Source organism: Candoia aspera, chromosome 1 (assembly GCF_035149785.1).
Source record: "Candoia aspera isolate rCanAsp1 chromosome 1, rCanAsp1.hap2, whole genome shotgun sequence".
Lineage (NCBI taxonomy): Eukaryota > Metazoa > Chordata > Lepidosauria > Squamata > Boidae > Candoia > Candoia aspera.
Genome location: NC_086153.1, coordinates 95,956,479 through 95,975,168, shown reverse-complemented (window position 1 = coordinate 95,975,168; position 18,690 = coordinate 95,956,479). Strand labels below are relative to the sequence as shown.

The window sequence follows — 18,690 nt, the reverse complement described above, 5'->3', positions numbered from 1 at the left end:
TAGTATTATTTATTACCAGAGCAGGGCAAGGGGGCATCATTTGCTTTGGCAAGGCGCACTGTGCTGCGGAGACAATGTACTCCACTCTTTAATGCAGAGAAGCAATGAGCTTTGCCTCAACAAGACACTTGGCACAACACAAAGCATCACTTCTGGAAACCTCCCCCTTAATTGGAAATTTACCTGTGCACTTCTGTTGTGCCTGAGTGGAAGCCCATTTTTCCAGTGAAGTGGCTGCTCCATTTTAAGAATCAGAGAGCCATGTCATATGACATAGCTGTTTCAAAACAGTGTTTCTACTGTCTTTCTATCAGAGATAAAAGCAACCAGCAGTTCTAACTTGCAGTCTCAAAAAGGGTTCTATTTGTGGCAGTTTTCTTGCAGAAAATAATATCCCATTCCAATGTATGTATTTATCTATTTATCTATCTATCATATTTCTACATTGCCATATGTTCTAACAAGTCAGGGTGGTGTACAATTAAAATCAAAACATATTAAAATAACTAAATACGTAAAACAGTATCACAAAATAACCAATAACACTAGGTAAATTGTATATCAGCAAAAAAGAATGTTGCAGAAATCAAGCTACATTGATCTTCAGGTCTCCTCTGCTAACCTCCCGGCACAAGTTGCAATGCAAAATACCCATAAAATACTAAATTGATGATTCCATTATATTAAAGCATTGCCCAAGAGAGCCAGCATGGTGTCATGGTTAAGGTGCTGGACAAGGAGTGGGGGAACCCAGAGTTCCCTAGGCACAGAAGCCAGTTCGGTGACTCTGGGCCAGTCATTCTCTTCCAGCCCTAATCACTGGCAGGCTCTGAAACAAGCTGGCTGAGAAACAAAACTCCATGTTGCATCATGGATTGATAAATTTTGTTGTAGGAATTAGGCAAGTGCAGTGCAAAACAAGTAGACCCTGCAACTAAGCAGGAAAAACACTAAGAACAAAATTAATAAAACATTCTTCAGTGTTCTTAAACACCAACCACTCACTCCATCTTGAACACAACATATTCCGAATCCTTCTGGTGACATGTACCCAAGAACTGTTAAGGAAGCCTGAACGTTTGCGGGCACACACACACAGAGACAATTTTCATACTTGGCTGTTCAGAGTTTACAATGGTAAATCTAAGCAATGCAAATCTGAGTCTTTGACATTTTGATCAGCTGTTTAAGTAATTGATGTCAACTTTAGTCCAGGACTTCAAGAGAGAGTAAAAGACACTGGCACAGTTCAGCCATCATCAGCAATAAAACAGTGTAAGGGAAGAACAGTGTATGCCCATTTTTTCCATCTCAACCAAATGAACAGAGAAGGAGAATTATGCAGAGTCTCCATACATTGAAATGCCATGCAAGAGTCATTCCACCACTCCAAACAATCTTAGCATGGCCCCAAGTGTTAATAAATAGATTGGCTCTGCATCAAAATGAAACCAGTATGAATCTTATCACATAAAACATTTTGTCCTTTGAACAAAATGCTTAATCTTACCAAACCACCAGGAATCCATTGTGTTAACAACAAAGATTAAATTGTTCTTTCCTCTATAAAACACAGGCTGCCATTTCACAATCAAAAGTTTTTTGCCAAGACAGGCATTCCAAACTCCACTATGTTCAGGTAGGGGCCTAAATTCCTAGAACTTATTTCATTATTTCCCACCAGGATCAATCTCTGTTCAATGAAGCTGATAAAAGCAAACCCTGACAGATGATGACAAGAACTTCACATGTGTGTCAATTTGAGGGCTATTGTTTCTAAGAAAAAAAAATCTTTATTTTTTCTGGCAGACAAGAATCAGTGGCAAGTTAAACATTTCACAGTTCAAGTTAATAATTTGATGGTAAGAAGAAAGAAGAAAAATGACAGTATAACCTGGGTGATATTGACTTTCTCACTTCTTCCATATATAAAATATTACTAAAGAAGCTGCTTATCAAAGACTTTCTTGCAAACTGTCCTAAATGTGAAAATATGCACATAAAAACATATACATAGGAATGCATGCATGCATGCTTTATTTATGGCAGGCTGTACTTCCCTGTAATATCAAATTTATCATGGGTGTGAATATGTCTTTGTTTTACTGTTCAAGTGAAGCTCTTAAAAGCAAATTCATAGCTGTCAATCCCATCTTAAACACATGTGACATTATGTGAGTGTTTGCTGAACTCTCAATAGGCTAACATGCAACCAGCAGAGTTAGTCAACTGAAGAACTGCCAGAGAGAATTGCAGCTGAACAAAGGAGACATTCATGCTATACTCAGTAGTGAAACACAACATTAAAACCCAGCTTTGCACAGGGGGAAGGGAATTGGTACTTTTAAGCAGCTGTGTTGACCTCATGTCTTGAAAGGAAGTGCTTACAAAAGAAGAGCCCACAAAAAAAAAGTACAGTGTTCACAAAGGAAGAAAACAGTTTAGGATGACGGAGCTTTCTCTCTCTCCATGAAATTGTACAAGATTATATGGCTCTCCAATGGCACTCCATTAGGTGGCACTTAGAGCTGGTTCATCTTATAGTAATCAAAAGCTGGTATAAACGAATGTTTCTGACCTACATTTCTTTTGATGGAGAGAAATGGGAGATATTTCGTTTTCCCTTAGCATTTCCTTTGTTGTGTGCATAAACAAGAGTCAAAATAGCAGGAAATATAGAGAAGAAAGTTCTGGTGGATGAATGCTTTCTAAAAACTATTAGCAAAATACCTCCCTTATTGATCAGAACTTCCGTGTGACATATTCTTATTTGAGATGAATCTTCATATCATTTACTGTATTGTTTCCCATCTACAGTCTATCTCCATCTACTGAGCAAGACATCAAACACACTAGATACCCATACAAACCTCTTTTAAGAGACAGGGTCTCAGGAGGCTGGAATAAGAAGTACTGAAAATGTTAACTCCTAAGAATTTAGAATAAATTGTTTTCACCCGTCCAATCAAAAGGAGAAAAAGAAAGAAGTGGATTAAACTTTCCAGTTTGTTTTCTTTCCCATTTCAAGCAGATGGAGGCTCTTCATATCCTAATATGTAATACATAACACATCTGTAACACGCACCACACATCTCATGTATCCCATATTTCATATCATAGCTATTCTTACTACTCAGAGTATTACCTTTGCACCTAAATATTGCTTGCCTTATTCTTCCTGATTTACGTATTTGATGGTTTATGCAATTACAGTAGACCAGGAAAAGTGGCTCAAACCACAATAGAAAATTGTAGCCAGAATGGGGCCGGGGGGAACATAAAACCAAAGTTGGGTGACTGGTTGAATAAAAGAAGCAATGATCGAGGCAGAGTAGCAAATACTTAAATGATACCTTGAAATTACATATGCCAGGGAGCTGCCTGTTAAAGACATTAATATCCATTCTCAGCATCTGGAGATGAATGATTATTTTCTCGATTCCAAATCCCAAGCCTTTGGAAATGCCCTTGTTCCCTCTGGTCCACTTCCAGAGGTGCTGGGAAATTGACAGATATAATACATCTGGAGTACTCACTGACAGTCTCTCACTACTTCTGCACTGCAATATGAAGCTCCTTTCTTAGTAACATCTTACGGATGCATGGCAGGGAACTGCAGAAACTATACCTGTTGATGGTAGATGCACATCTCTTTTCATCCTTCTTTTTTTGGTTTTGCTCCTGACTTACCTGATATTCATTTGGCCAAAAGGTGCTGACAGCCAGCTCTGCCCGCAGCCAGTCTTTGCCAGTAGAGCCAGTCACATTCCAAATGGGGTTCGCCAGAGGACCCTTGTTCACCCTAACCAAGATGTTCAGAGTTCCAGGGCTTGTCCCCTTCTTACTGTACAAAAGGTAGCTGAAGTCAATACAGTGAGTATCGTTCTCTTTCATGGTAGGAAGCTGAAGTCGAGCCTTTTCTCCATGGCTGTGGTGTGAAGAATCCACTATCATGTAGGAACCTAACAAGAGAAAAGAAAGACCAGCAACAGGTAAATATAGAGGCAGAAGTCAATTCAGAAGAAAACAGGGATCGATCCCTGCTTTCACAATAAGGTGCACACATATTCCCATGAGCATCTCTGTCCACCATTTTTAGAAATGGCTTCTCTGCAGCTACTGCTGTTTATATCAAACCAGGGCCAAGCAGGTGATTAGAATAGAAAAAATGACTTTAGGCTAAGGTCCATCTGCAGGCAAGCATTCTTGTAAAAGTGCCTGTGTGTACTTTTGTGTATGTGAAACAGCAATTTATGTGCACATTTTGTGTCTATGTGTGTAGGTGGGGGGGTCAATTAATTTACAAAAGGAAAAATATCATACAGGTGATTTTTTACTCGTAATTATTTTACAGATATCTCATTTTAATCAACAGCTATTATTTCAATTAACATTCACTTAGCTTTTTGTCTGATCCTTTTTCAGAGTGTGGCCTCTGACTAGTACTTACGCATTTGTGAATTCTTGCTGGAAGTGGGGAAACGGCAAGAACTGGTTTCGGTGGGAGTTGACAATCTTGGTTGGCAAGGTAAGGAAGCTGGAAGATTTCTGAATGTGCTTATAGACATTGTTCTGTCTCATCTTCCTTATTTGTGTGGATTCATCTTTAATGTAGGACTTTCTTCCTTGAGGATAATGCTGTCAGTTGCTCAGTTGATACCTTTTTTTGCTGAGCATTGACAGGTGAGTCCAACATGAGCCATGTCCTGCTAGAACAGGTCCCTGCCCCATCCAGTCCAGCAGTCTGCTCTTACAGTGGCCAACTGACTGCACAAGGAATCCCGCTAGTTTCCCAGCAGAGACATTATTTATCTACATATATATGCAATGGAGTTATTCTGCATGCCAGCTTGCTTTCCAGAGTGGTTTCATTAACTACTTTTGAAAATGAACTTGAGGTAATGCAGGATAGACTGTGAGAGGTTATTCCTCAATGAACATAAAAAATAGGTCAGAACGTGACAGAAAAATCAACGTTCATTTTATCGGGGTACATATCTTAATCACCAATCCAAGCAATACAGCGCCATTAAGAGAGCATCTAATGCTAGAGATAGTAATGCTTTACATATAGAAAAACACATTAAAATTCTATTACTGATACGCAATTATCTTTTGGGTATCTAAGCAAAAACAAATAAATAAATATAATGCTATTAAAGTTTACTGGCTTTTTAATATCTCTGTTCGATTAACCACACTGAATGCACTGGAGTTGTAAGTTTGAGAAAACTTTGCAACACTGCACTGGCTGCTGGCCAACCTAATTTTTACTTCTTGTTCTGTAAATCTGGCAATAATTGGGCACCAGGATATTTACGGCCATCATTACTGGCAATTTCTACGCTGATGGATCAGAAATGACTTAATATAGCACATTAGGAGTTTCCAAAGTAAATGCTGTGGGATGCGTAGAATTCAAATCATTATGTTCTTATATTCAAAGAACTTGCAGACACCTATCCCTAAGCATAGGCAGATGAGATGTGTCCTCGAGCACATTTTTCACCTACCTCCATTTGTGCTTAGATGGCAACTCCAAAACTGGGTTATCAGATCTAATAGAGAGCAACTTCAATATGTGAATTTGGGAGAGAACCTATGGCTTTTGGCTGATTAGCCTTCGGAATCCCAGGACTGTAGGCTAGACTGGGAAATGGGGGTGGGGGAAGAAATAGAAGAAAGCAATAGTAAATCACATTTATACAGTACCATTGCCAGGAAATCTGTGGGGATGTTTATAAAGACATCAGATGTTCCAGTAAATGTTGCACCTCTTCCTGTATAATACAGAAGTAACCACTAACACACAGGTCATTACTGACTTGAGGCAATGGTGTGTGTGTGTGTGTGTGTGTGCGTGCACGCACACGTTTATTTTACTTGGTTTGGATTAGACTCACTTCCAGAAGATTGCAATTTTCCAAAATGACCCCCCTTCCCACTCTGTTGAATATCAAGAGGTTCTGCAAGTGTCCCACAATTTTCCAGAGCACAGTTCTTGGATGTGAAACAGCTCCTTGGGAAAAAATCATGGAAGTTGCCTTTTCTTTTTTTTAATATTAATTTTATTAAACATTTCAATTAAAAAGATACAAACTAATACAAACTAAGAAAAATAAATGAATAAAAAGAAAAAAGAAAGTGCAGAAAATAAAAAAATAAAAATAGAAAATAAGAATATAGTAAAGAAAAAGAAAAGAAATATATAAAGAAATGGCTTCTCCCTTCATCACAACAAGTATAAACAATTTTAGTAACTTATCACCTTCTCTTAAAATACAACAAATGATCTCTATTTCCCATATCTCTTATCTATAGGCAAATCCTTAAAACCTTGTTGTTCAGTCCTGATCAGCAAAAGTCCATAAAGGGTTACCAGACATAACCACATATCTATTTTAACCTTGACCAAATAAACTAACTTCATATTCCTTCCTTTTACTTTTAACAATCTTCAATCCCTTCAAATAATGTCCTAAAACTTGACTTTTCATTTTTCTTTGTCTCTTCGCACAAAATTCTTCAAAACTTTAACAAGTCTCTTTTGGAAATCCAATATAAGAAAGTAATCCAGGTCACTCTTTTGGTTTGTATATCCCTTTTAATTACTAAGACATCAGCCATTGTATGTCCAGTGTACCATCTTGTCCCATATCGTTCTTGTAGCCTCTAATTTTTAAATCCACTTTCAAATCAGTCTGTCTTGTCTGATAAAACGTGTTCCTCTTCCATAACATATTTTAAACACAGTCTATCTATAATGGCAGACATTCAAAAAATTAACTTCTGGGTCCATTGTTCAAAAATATCCCTGAATAAGGTATTTTGCTCCATTCTGTACTGGTAAGTTAAATTTAAGTGTTCTTCTCCTTGTTCCTTCTAGTGCCCAACCTTCAAAGTCCCTTCCTATCATGTTTTTTTTAAAGAATTCAAAACAACAGCATTTTCAAACAGGAAGGATTCTTATAATTAATTTCAAAACCTTATTTCGAGTCCATCTGGACCCTTAGTCTGTTTGCAACTTTCCAGAATGTTCTAATCACCCTTTTGCTGTTTGTTTGGGGGAAAAAAAGATTTTTTAAGGCCTTAAATTTGCGTTTAAAACCTATTTCACTAAGAATTGAAGGAAACTCACCTGGTGCATAAAACTTGTCATTCTGAAGGTTCCTAATATCTAAAAAGCAGTTAACAAGCAATTTCCAAAAGTGATTAGAAAAGGAAGTATGCAAACCCAGCGTCCATAAAGGCGCCAACCTTTCCTTATCTGGAGAGGAATCCTGAAGAGCCATTCCACTCGCCAGCTCTTTATTCCACCGCAGTCATCAGCTCTGCTCTCAGTAGAGCCATCAGGTCAGGTGGCAGCCAAACCAAACTTGTTCCTGGCCCTGCTAAATGGCATTGCTTAATTGCCTGGACCCAGAACAAAACATTGGCTTGATTAACTAGACACAAGGGTTGTACAGGGTGGGCAGATACTACAGAGAAAGATTGTCCCTCACATAGTTAGGCCTTATGCTAGGGCTTTATAGGGAATAACCAGCACCTTAAATTGTGCCTGAAAGCTTACTGTTAATCAGCATAGCTCATGCAGCAGAGATGTTATATGGACATAGAGAGGCTGCTTTTCACAATGTGTGCTGCTGTATTTTGGACAAGATGTAGCTTTTGAGTGGTCTTTAAGGGCAGTCTCATGAAAAGCTTGTTGCAACATACCACTTGCAAGGTGACTGAGGCATGACTGACTATAAGGAAGGCCTCTTAGTCCAGGAATAGGCACAACAGCTGCCATCTGCTCCTCAAGCAGGAGGTGAGAGTTCAGGAAGACGTCTAGGCAGCATGGCTGGCTAGGGATGAAGATATGCAACTGAGTATCATCCACATACTGATAATACCTAACCCCAAACTGATGAATGAGTTCCTCCAGCAGCCTCATGTAGATATTAAACAAGAAATGTGAGAGTATCAAGCCCTGTGGCATCCCACCAATCATCAGCATCATATTTGACCTCTTCCCCCCACCAACATTGACTGGAATCAGCTGTGGAGAAAGGAGGAGAACCACCACAACTCCATGCCTCCCACTCCCATTCCCTACAGCTGCTACAAGATACCATGATCAACGGCATCAGAAACTGCTAAGAGATCAAGGAGCACAGGAATGGATGCACCATCCCCATCAACAAGCATGACCAGTGCTACCTCAGGACTATTTCCAAGCCTGAAACCCAACTAAAAAAGCTCCAGATAATACAAGCTTTAGTAAGAGCTCTTGGCAGCTGCAGTCCAAGCATCTTTTTCACAACCCTCCCCCAAAGGGGGAGGTGAGAGACTGGATGAAAGTTGTCCAGTGACAGCTTCTTAAGGAGGGTTCCCACCAATGCTTCCTTCAAGGTTGGCAGAAGACAGGTTGATACCACTTCATGGACCCAACTGCATATCACCTCCTGAGTGGACATTGCCTGCCAGGAGGGACAAGGATCTAATAAACAAGTGGATGGGTTACAAGTCCCAAGGATCCTCTCCACTTCATCAGGAGTTACAGAATCAAACTCTTCCCAACTAACCAAGCAAGACTGCCTCCTTCACCTTAACTGGACCAGCCCAGTCAGAGTCCAGCTACGAGCAAAACCAAGCCTGTGATTCCCCCAGATGCCTACTGATAGCCTCACAGTGACCCAATAGATGTTTTTCCCCAAGAAATATTTTCATTAACTGAACACAAAAAACAAAGAAAAAATAGACAAAATTATAAAGAAACAAAAGAAAGAAACAAAAACATATAGGACATATATTCACAGACAAGCATGCATGAAAGTGATACAACAAACATTTCAATGAATAGAAGCCATAATTCATTACAACCATCCACAACTAATCTCAACCGATATGGTAACATTAATTCTGCAGCCCACTGAATAACTGGGGCCACTCCAGAGTCCACTGGAGTTTGGCAGTCAATAAATGTAAATAAATAAATAAAAAACATCTTAGCTTTCCAATGGTGTCATGAACAATACAGCAGTCCAACAGACGATCATGAGGTCTATCCCTCCCCAGCAAGAGAAGGGCCACCTAAAAAACAGTATTTGGTTGGCTACCAGGAGATGTGGTAAGAGCAGAGAAGCAACTCTGTTTCACTGCTTTTACTCCACAATGTAATTCCTAATGTGGGCTTGTAAGTATGCTTGGTCGGATTCACTTGGTCAGATTTTCTTCCAACTGTGCTCTACATACTGTATATCTTCTGATCAAAGAAAGTTACCCGTTCACTTCTTCTGAAATGCAGAAGGCTATGCTAGTGCAGAGCAAACTCCTTCAAGGGAGACCAATGCTATGTCTAGAAAGCTGACATTGGCAGCTCAGAAACCTGATGCTGCTGCTGTGTAATAGCTTGCTACTTCCTTACACTGCACTGGAACAAAGTGAACACTGGAATCACATGCTTTCTTATCTTTCCAACTGAAATACATAGCAGTATCAACCCCCCAAACCCTTGGGTTTTGCCTGGATGAAATAAGATTGAACTGCAATCTGTCCCCTCCATTGCCAAAATGCAATGGGATGGTATTATATATCATGTGATGGATGTAGTGTGGTACTTTAAAGAAGGCAACTTCACAGCAATATTGGAAGAATCGAGCAAAATCGTGTTGAGCATTTACCCGTAAAATTCAATACTGTGCTTGAATACCTATGCAACATATAGCTGAAATGAAGTAGATGTGTTCATTATACTACCTCGTTTTAAATAGAGCACTTATATACTATTATTGTTTATTTAATTTTATCCCCCTTTATTTTTGGTGAACTCAAGGTGGTATATATACCTAATGTTCCACTTCCTACTTTCCCTACAACAACAACCCTGTGAGGTAGGTCAGGCCAAAATCAATCCACTGGTTTTCATATGCAAGGGAGGGCTAGAATTCACAATCTCCCAGTTTCTAGCCCAGCATTTAAGCAGTACTATACACCAAACTGGCTGTTGAAATCTCTGTCTCAGTTGTATTTGGAGCAACAGCTCACCTCAAGAAAAACTTAAGTCGTAGACTAAAAAAAAAAATCAGTTTTTGTTCTCTGCATGCTCAATACATTTCCACAAGACTCCACTCATATACAGTTTGACCCACCATAATCTAAGATGTTAAGAGTTATGTTCACTCTCAATCACGCCTTTTTCTGAAAACAATATGGTATAATAGCTATTTCTCTATAACATTAATAATTATAATTATAATTATAGTAATAGATACAATCATGTAGCAAATTGTTAGAAGTCTCAAGCATCCATTGATCAAAGGACACATCACAGCCAGTCTAGTGACAATTTTAGAGTCTAATTTCTGCAGACTCCATTGGAATAAATAGGACTTGCACTACCCAAATCATTCATTTAGTTTGTTCAAGCAGGTTCCTCAAGATGGCAGTTTGTAAATTAACATTACAGAACTCTGCGAAAAAGGCTGCAGCAAGCAATCTCAGATTTTCCCATTATTGTGGAAAGTATAAATGATAAACCGAAGTGGAAGTGTAGAGGCCCAATGCAACTCTTAGACTGCAGAGGTTGAGCTATTATACAGCTTTGCCTGACAGGAGAAAAACCAGTGCCTTGAAATGCTAAAAATAATGGAAGTTTCTCACAGTTAATAAAACACATTTCGTTTCCCCAATATATCTGGTCACTACTGTGTACATCAGTTGTGATTTCCTAAACCCTTATAAATGCAATGACATGGAAGACAGTATATTCTGGAAGCCTCAGCATGGATTTTTAGTTAGCTATGTTTTGTCTTGCTTTGCCATGTGACACACGGAGACCAAAACAGCAACCACACATACAGGCACAGGCACAAACACACACACCTAACTTACAATGCCACGGAACCAAAATTCTTTTATGGCACTCATTATGTTCACTAGTTCACTAGAGCTGGGTGGCCAACAAATTTAAATAAATAAATAAGCAAGCAAGCTAGGTGTGTTACTAGCATATTTAAGAAGCTCCAACCCTCCAATTTTGGGGACAAAGGGGACAAGCAGGAACAAACCAGCTTCAAGACTCAGTGGTGTGAAATGGAACTAAGCCATCCTTTCCAAATGCAGCTGGTAAAGGAGACAAGGAGAATATCTGAATCCTGGCAAACAAGTTGTGATTTGGCTCCCAAGTGCAGCACAGAACTGTGATTCAGATCTATCTTTTGCCAGCAGGAAAATTTCAGCCTAACAGTAAAAACCCTTGTGCATGTGTGTGTGTGAGTGTGTGTGTAACCATATATTTAATATGGGAAGAGGCCAAGAGATATTTGGTGACAGCTCAATGGCAGCCAAGACCTTATTCATCTAATTCCTGCATTACCCTAGGTTACCTGAGCATCTTGTTTTTCAGACTGATGCTGGGTATATTTTGTGGGGGTATGTTTAGTGTTTCTTTTCTCTTTGTTTAAACAGGAATGATTTGTATATTATTGCTGGATATATCAACATCTATTTTGCTTCACTCCCTTGTCCTAATGTGAAGTTTAAGAGAATTGCAGGAAGTCAAGCTTGATTTGAAATCATATTGCTCATCACCTAGTGGACGATGTTTAGTTTCAACTATAGGATTGAAGGCTTCATTAATTTCAGGCTTTACTGATTGCCAAAGTGAATAAATGATCACACAAGACTCATGTTAGCATGAAAACCTGGCTACTTGGAAGAACTTTGAAATAATAATTACTCTCTTCTAGTGAACCATTTTACCATTTCCATTTAAATATTTCATTTATTTATTTACTATTCAAATTTTGCTATCGCCCATCTCACCCAAAAGAATATGCTAGAGAAATGTTGTGTCGCTCTTTTCTGGTGCACATTTTGCCATATTTGCCCCCTGTCAAGTGCAGTTACATGTCACAGCACACAGTAGAAGTTCACACATGTCACAATATTCTTGTCTCAGAAAAATCTGAAGATTGAGGTAAAGATTGAAGAATGCGGGGGAAAAACACTATCCATCTCTCAAGTGAAATATGATTGTGAAATAGCCGGGGTGGAGAGCAAATTTACCTTAAAAGGAATGAACACTGCCAAATAATGTTTCTAAGAATGAATGAACAGCACTATTCTTAGCAGATAAACTTTTTGTGAAACTGTCAAGATATTCTGAAGCTCAGATCATGGTTGATGGCAAGAGGGCAAGTGATTTTTTTAATTTTATTTTACTCTATTTATTTTTGTATAATGCTGTTGATCAACGTAAGTTCTAGTCTATCCCTGCAACCTGCCTCTGATGTAACTGCTGCCATAAACTACACAACACGAATGAAGTAATTAAACAGGCAGATGAAGCTTCAATTTCTGCATGACTCTATTGCAGGTCAGACCAATGATCAGTCCAACCTATAACCTCCCTTCGATATAACTGGTGCCATAAACTACAGGGCACTAATGCAGTAATTAAATTACTATCTAAGGAGCAGGTACTTTGCAATGCAGAACTCATAGTCTAGACAATAATACAAGGTTCATGACTGTGATTATGCACATGTGGCCAACAGGAAAAGAACCCTTTAATTACTGGCTGCACCATTGACTCTTAATTCAGACCCACTTTATTTATTACACGCTCAGAGATTGAGCAGCTACTGAGTAATTATTTGTTTTATGTTCTTTAAAGCTCTACCAATTAAAAAGGAAGCCCAAGCTATCTCAAAGAAGCTGATGATCAAACTCAAAAGCATATCTCCAATCAAGTAAATGAAGGAGCTTTTAAGCATCATCATCATCATCACCATCACCACTGAAATAAGTAATTGTGCATGGTTATTGCTCTCAGCCCATGATTGGACAACGACTTGAAAGTAGTGCATTATACCAACAGAATCCGTCCACATGTTTCTTTACAATTTCTCTTCTGACAATGGTCTTCTTGTACAATCCTACAAATTACTCAAAATTAAGATCACCAAATAAAATGGACCTGGTCCTATGGGTATGTATGGATTACAACTTCTTTAGACCTGTAAACAACATCTAAAGATTTATTCAAAATTAACAAAAATGCCACAATCTTTTTCTTTAAATAGAGTGAGAGAGAGGAAGGAAGAGAGAGATATATTGACAACTATGGTTTTAAGGTAGACAGTGGAATATTAAAATGTTATTTTATTTCGTATATTCATTATCTGGCAATTGTTTACCTTCACAAATACAATGAAGTCTCTTTAAATAAAAAGAAAATCATTCTAGGAAATCTCTAAATTGTTTTAGGTATTTCCAAAGTTTTATCTAGAATAGTGTATGTTCAGATTATTATCAGGATTGTCACTGTCATACTCTGATCAAAGAACACAGGTTTTCAAGAAATAAGAGTTGTTTTCCCTATTTCCTGTCCATGGGGGAAAATTGTGGCTGAAACTTAAAAAGAATTCAATGTACATAATTTATTCTCCATCCTTATGATTCTCATCAAAAGAATATTGGTTTAAGTCATGGCTGAAGTTATTTAACAAGATGACTCAAGTGTGACCAAAAGGAATAATTTCCAGATGAGTCTTCAGGCTAAATCAGAAGCTGAAGTTGGTGTATGCTTCAGTGATAGTAACCTTGAAGCCTTGCTGTTCCAAGAATCTCTATCTGCAGAAGCCCAGAATTTCTCACTAAGTAAGCAGCTGGTTCAAATGCCATCTGCCAAGACTTTTCCCACCCAAGAAGGCCATATGTGCCACTGAATTCTCACCAAACCAAATGAAACTAAAACAAAACAAAGAAAACTCAAATTTTCATGTAAGTTTCAGAGATACTAGTTGTGGAGATGGCGACTGCTATCCATTTGGAGAGGTGCCCTATACAGACTCAAGAAAGAATAGTTAGTGGAGCTCCAATCCTTCCTTTGCTATTACTTTAGGCATATATAGTACAATACAACATACTACAGCACTATACAAGCACAACACAGCACACTGGGCATGTACAGGATTGCAAGGCCTATTCATATTCAGTTATCATTAGCCATCTGCCATTCCCCACTGTTGGTGCTTTAAATTATTTGTTTATTCATCTTCAGACATATAGTTATGGACGAACATATAGCAGAGTCATTAGGGTAGCTTATAAGAAGTAATTAGAAAAGTAACTGTAGCAATGAAATCAATGCAACAGTAATGCAGAATAAAAATAAAAGTAGCAAATAAATTTAAAATAAAGGTTTTGCATAGGATCCAAATGACAAGTAGGAACCATGCAAAACACTGTGGGAAGAGGGACAGTAAGCCTAATGTCTCATTTAGTGGAGAGAAGCATCTGATAATACCAGACAAGTCATACTGAGTGAAGATAAAATGCATACAGGTTGCCCTTGCTTAACAACCACAATTGGGACCGGAATTTCGGTTGCTAAGTGAAACTGTCATTAAGTAAATCTGATCCAATGTTTCAACCTTTTGATTTAAGCAAATCACTGCAGGCGTTAAGTGAACTACGTGGTTGTTAAACAAATCACATAGTTCTCCATTGATTTTGCCTGCCAGAAGCTGGATGCTGCAACAGTCATAAATGTGAACCAGTTTCCAAGTGCCCAAATTGTGATCACATGACTGTTGGGGGGACACTGCAATGGTTGTGTGAGGACCGGTCATAAGTCGGTTTTCCCAACACTGTTGTAAGTCAGAACCATCACTAAACAAATGGTTGTTAAGCAAGGACTAACCTGTACATGTAGGTTGTGTCTTCTTAGTGCTTTGGCTACAGAATCAATTTTGTTAGGTTATCATATTTAAGCTGCAAAAATTCATATGACCATGTGATGGCAGCACAGAGTTAACAACGTTAACAACGATTTTCTGCAAATCTTTTTGCTGTCATCTAGGGATTATATGGATTTTTCTAATCCAAATACGGTAGCCCTCCACTTTATTCTTGAAAAAGGAAGAGGAGCAAGAGGCTTAAAGGAACAAGGAACAAGAGAGAATCCTGGGTGGCAGCAGAGGAACTAGTACCCAATTCCTCTGCATGTTTGTCACCGATTCAAAAAGATGTCTCCATGGAAAAGCTAAGATAAAGGTAAATATGTCCTTTAGTCAAACTTGACTCACATGATTGTGTCTGTCCAGCTTTCTGGCAACGTTAATAAAGTAGTTTGTTACTGCCTTCTTCAGGATGTTTTTTCAACTTCCCAGTCTAGCCCACAGTCTTGGAATTCCAATATGGTCCCCAATCCAACTACTAACGAGGACAATCCAGCTGAGCTTCCAAGATAAGCTAAGGTCATTACTTCATGGAGTTTCTGAATAAATTCCAAACTTTCTTAACTAACAATCCAAGAGGATGCCTGCAATTGGCCAGTCTGGATGCTTAGTAGAAAGTATCTTCAACCTCAAAATAATACAGGTTAAAAACTACCTAGACACACTTTTGTTCTGCATGCCTCAACCTACCTTTCTGAAGCATAAATTCCTAATGCTTAGCCAGCCACCTTTAATGCACTGGAAGAGCCAGAAAGCTCCCCGAGTTCTTTTTCATTGATCCAACACTCTGAATCTGGCCTGTTGTCTTTGCTCCTCTAGTTTTCTTTGATTTCAAGTCGATAAATGTTCTTGAGTTCTAAGTGCTCTCTTTAATCTTGCATGGACAGATTGACTGTTACACCACTCTAGATTATCCACCTGCCTCTCAATCCCTTTCACCTTGATCCTTCCTAGCCTTATCCCAATTCTACCCCTAACCCACATTTCTAGGTTCAGAGTTTCATTCCTACATTCCACATGAAGATACCTAACTGCATTTTCTGCCAGAGGACTGATTAAACATCTACTATGGCTCTCCAGCCAACTTCTATATGTGGCCACCCATGCACCAAACTGGAAGCTCAATACTGGCCCCTTTTCAGTGAGCAACACTTCATATGAGAGCATGCTACTTTCTAGGAGTTACTGTCTCTGAATGTAGCTGTTTAGTTCACTTGCCTGATAAAATGGGAGTCCTCAGCATTCTGTTATAATTGTTACAGTTTCTCAGCATGATAAACAGAACTGGTAACAATAAATTCTGTTTGTTGTTACTAAGCTCTTCTCTTCATTTGTTGAAACCCAGTGCATGTTCTGCTCTCTGGGAATCCAGATTTATTGGAAACATAGTGAGTTCCAACATGGGTGAGGTGGCATTATGAAAGTTCTACTCTCTCCAAGTTTCAAGCAAGAATTCCTTAAAGACTGATTTGAAGAGCCTATGGGAAACAGTTTAAGAAGCCCTGACTTCCAATGCTACCCTCAATTTTTTTCCCCACACCTCTTGCATGTCACAAAAAACTTGGCATTAAGCTTTTATTTGCTGACAGGCTCCTGTGTTTTAAATAAGAACACAGAAATAGAAAACTGCAAGCACTGCATATGAAATCAGTGGTTAAACAGAATACAGAATGTGCTGTTACCAAGACTGCCCAGCTGTTCCATACTGCACTGTTGCATATTGTCTATATCCTCCTCTTGAACAATTCCAGTGCTGCTACAAAAGGATTTTAAGGCATATCTGGAGGCCATTAGACAGTCTTACTTTAAAGGGGCTGCAGTTTAAATTTGTTTCACTAGACCATGTCACAGGGACAGAATGCCCAGCCTACAAAACTACTTTGAACTGTTGAGAGAACTGACTTTTGTCTAGATAGGATACAGGTAATTATGAATTATACATTATTGCAAAGAAAACAATGCCTCTTCTCTATCCTATTGATACCATTTGCATATTCAACAAGATCCTGAGGAAATCCTTGCATTTATTGTACATGATGTAATATATTCTTTGACAAAGATCGGTATTGTGCTGAGAAAGACAATTCCTAGTAGCATTTCCAAATATCAATGGCCAACTTGTTTGGTAAATATCCCAGAAAGAATGTCTAAATTATAGAATGGACTCACAGGAATAGTTCCAGCCAGAGCATAGCTGAGTCCAAAGTTCCTAGGAGAGCTTGCTTGTAACAGGAAAAGAGAGTTATAAAGAGACTAAACTTTTTGTCCTTTGGGAGAAAGTTAGGGGAAAGGATAGTAAAGGGGGAAAAGTTACTAAATTCCAGAAGGGAAAGGAGTGGCTTAAAAAGAGATAGTATGGTTAAAAGTTCTGACCATTCAGAAAAAGACCCTATAATCATGGGAACACTGTAAGGTTCTTGAAGTGCTACTTTCAGAAAAGAAAGTTGGAAAAATTTACAGAGAGAGAGAGGGAAAGAGAAAGGAAACATTTAAATGTAAGGATATTTAAGGATAATAGAACATTTTTAGAGACAATTTTAAGACCCAGAAGTAACCCAAATACAGAGTGGGGTTTACAATTATCTCCTATTGAAAAGCATTATATCACATCAGTCCATAGGTTCATCTAACCCAGCAAAGTACTGACCCTCCAAAGCTTCAGTCACACTCAGAGAATGATCATAAAAACTTTGGCCCAACACCAAGACAATATTAATGTCATACAGCATAATGGCATAATCATATACAGTATGAGGTAAAGGGAAAAAATAGTGCGCTTATGAGTATACAGTGCAGTAGATCCCTAATAATTATTGCTGCTGCCCCTGGCTGTACTTTATAAATGACTCTACTTTTAATAAGTCATTAAAGGCATATATTTTGAGTCTCTTAAAATGCTAAAAGTCTACAGGGCCACAGTGGTCAAGCACTGATGTAAAGTGCGCAGGACTGGGTACTGTTCCTTTTGGGGAGGATGGTGGAATTTTGTTCTTTTTAGAACTATATTTTAGGGTTTACAGTACATGTTTCCTGCCTCCAAACAATGCCAATCTTCAAAACTGTAATCAAACAGGGATTTGGAGGTCCTCAAAAATGTCCCAAGGCTGCATGTTGTCTGTCAGTTACACAGTATAAAGGTATAGCTGTTTGACACACACATTGATTTTGTAATGGTTAAACTATCCTGCCTCGCTCCAAGGATTTGCACTAAACGAGGATTAAAAGAATGTTGACAGCCAGAATACCTACATCTACAACATCAGTTTAAAGTGGGGAGATTTCCTGAAAAGGCTCATTTCAGAGGGCAGACTTAGGTTCCATATACACTACTTTTGCAAGTCTAATTTGGACAGATAATATCTAACTGGATAGATAGTATCTGGAGTGCTTTAACTACTGTACTCTCAATATTACTGTTGATCAGGTTGGGATCAAATTAAACATCTACGTCTGGGTGCATAACCAGCACCACTTAAAGGCATGTGGTTTTCAGACTGAAAAGGACTAAACCTTTTCTGAAATTTTCAAGGAAAAATAAAGTGGTCAAAATAGTTCTCCATTATTTCACCAACCAATATAATAAAAAGGGCTTTTCTCAAAATAATATAAGACATAGAAGAAAAAAGTCATATTTTCAGGCACATAAATTTTTACATACTGTATATAAAGAGTATCTAGATACCTTCTCTTACATATCTGTTCCCATTTGACTGAATCAAAAACTATCCTTTTGTAAAATATTTGGCTCATAAAAAAACCTGGCTGTATTAGTTCGAATTTTTGTTGCAGATGCCAAACTGCAAATCCTTAATAAGCATTACCTCCCTCTCCTGCCAAATTAAATAACAAGAATCATTAAAAAAAACATCCTTAATGATGATTCCAAACCACTGAAAAAGGTATATATGAATGCAAATATCCTCTAGATAAATTATTTACTTTTTTATTTAATATCACAGCA

At 38.3% G+C, this 18,690-nt stretch overlaps 1 protein-coding gene across 4 annotated transcripts in view; it reads right to left on the bottom strand.

Annotated features, from left to right (window-relative positions):
* Positions 1–18,690, bottom strand: part of PTPRK (protein tyrosine phosphatase receptor type K) — a 419,912-nt gene that overhangs the window by 281,268 nt on the left and 119,954 nt on the right. For all 4 annotated transcript variants that reach the window (XM_063310171.1, XM_063310189.1, XM_063310180.1 and 1 more), the window contains exon 3: positions 3,691–3,962. In XM_063310171.1, coding sequence (XP_063166241.1) covers positions 3,691–3,962 — 272 coding nt within the window. The remainder of the gene's footprint in view (positions 1–3,690; positions 3,963–18,690) is intronic.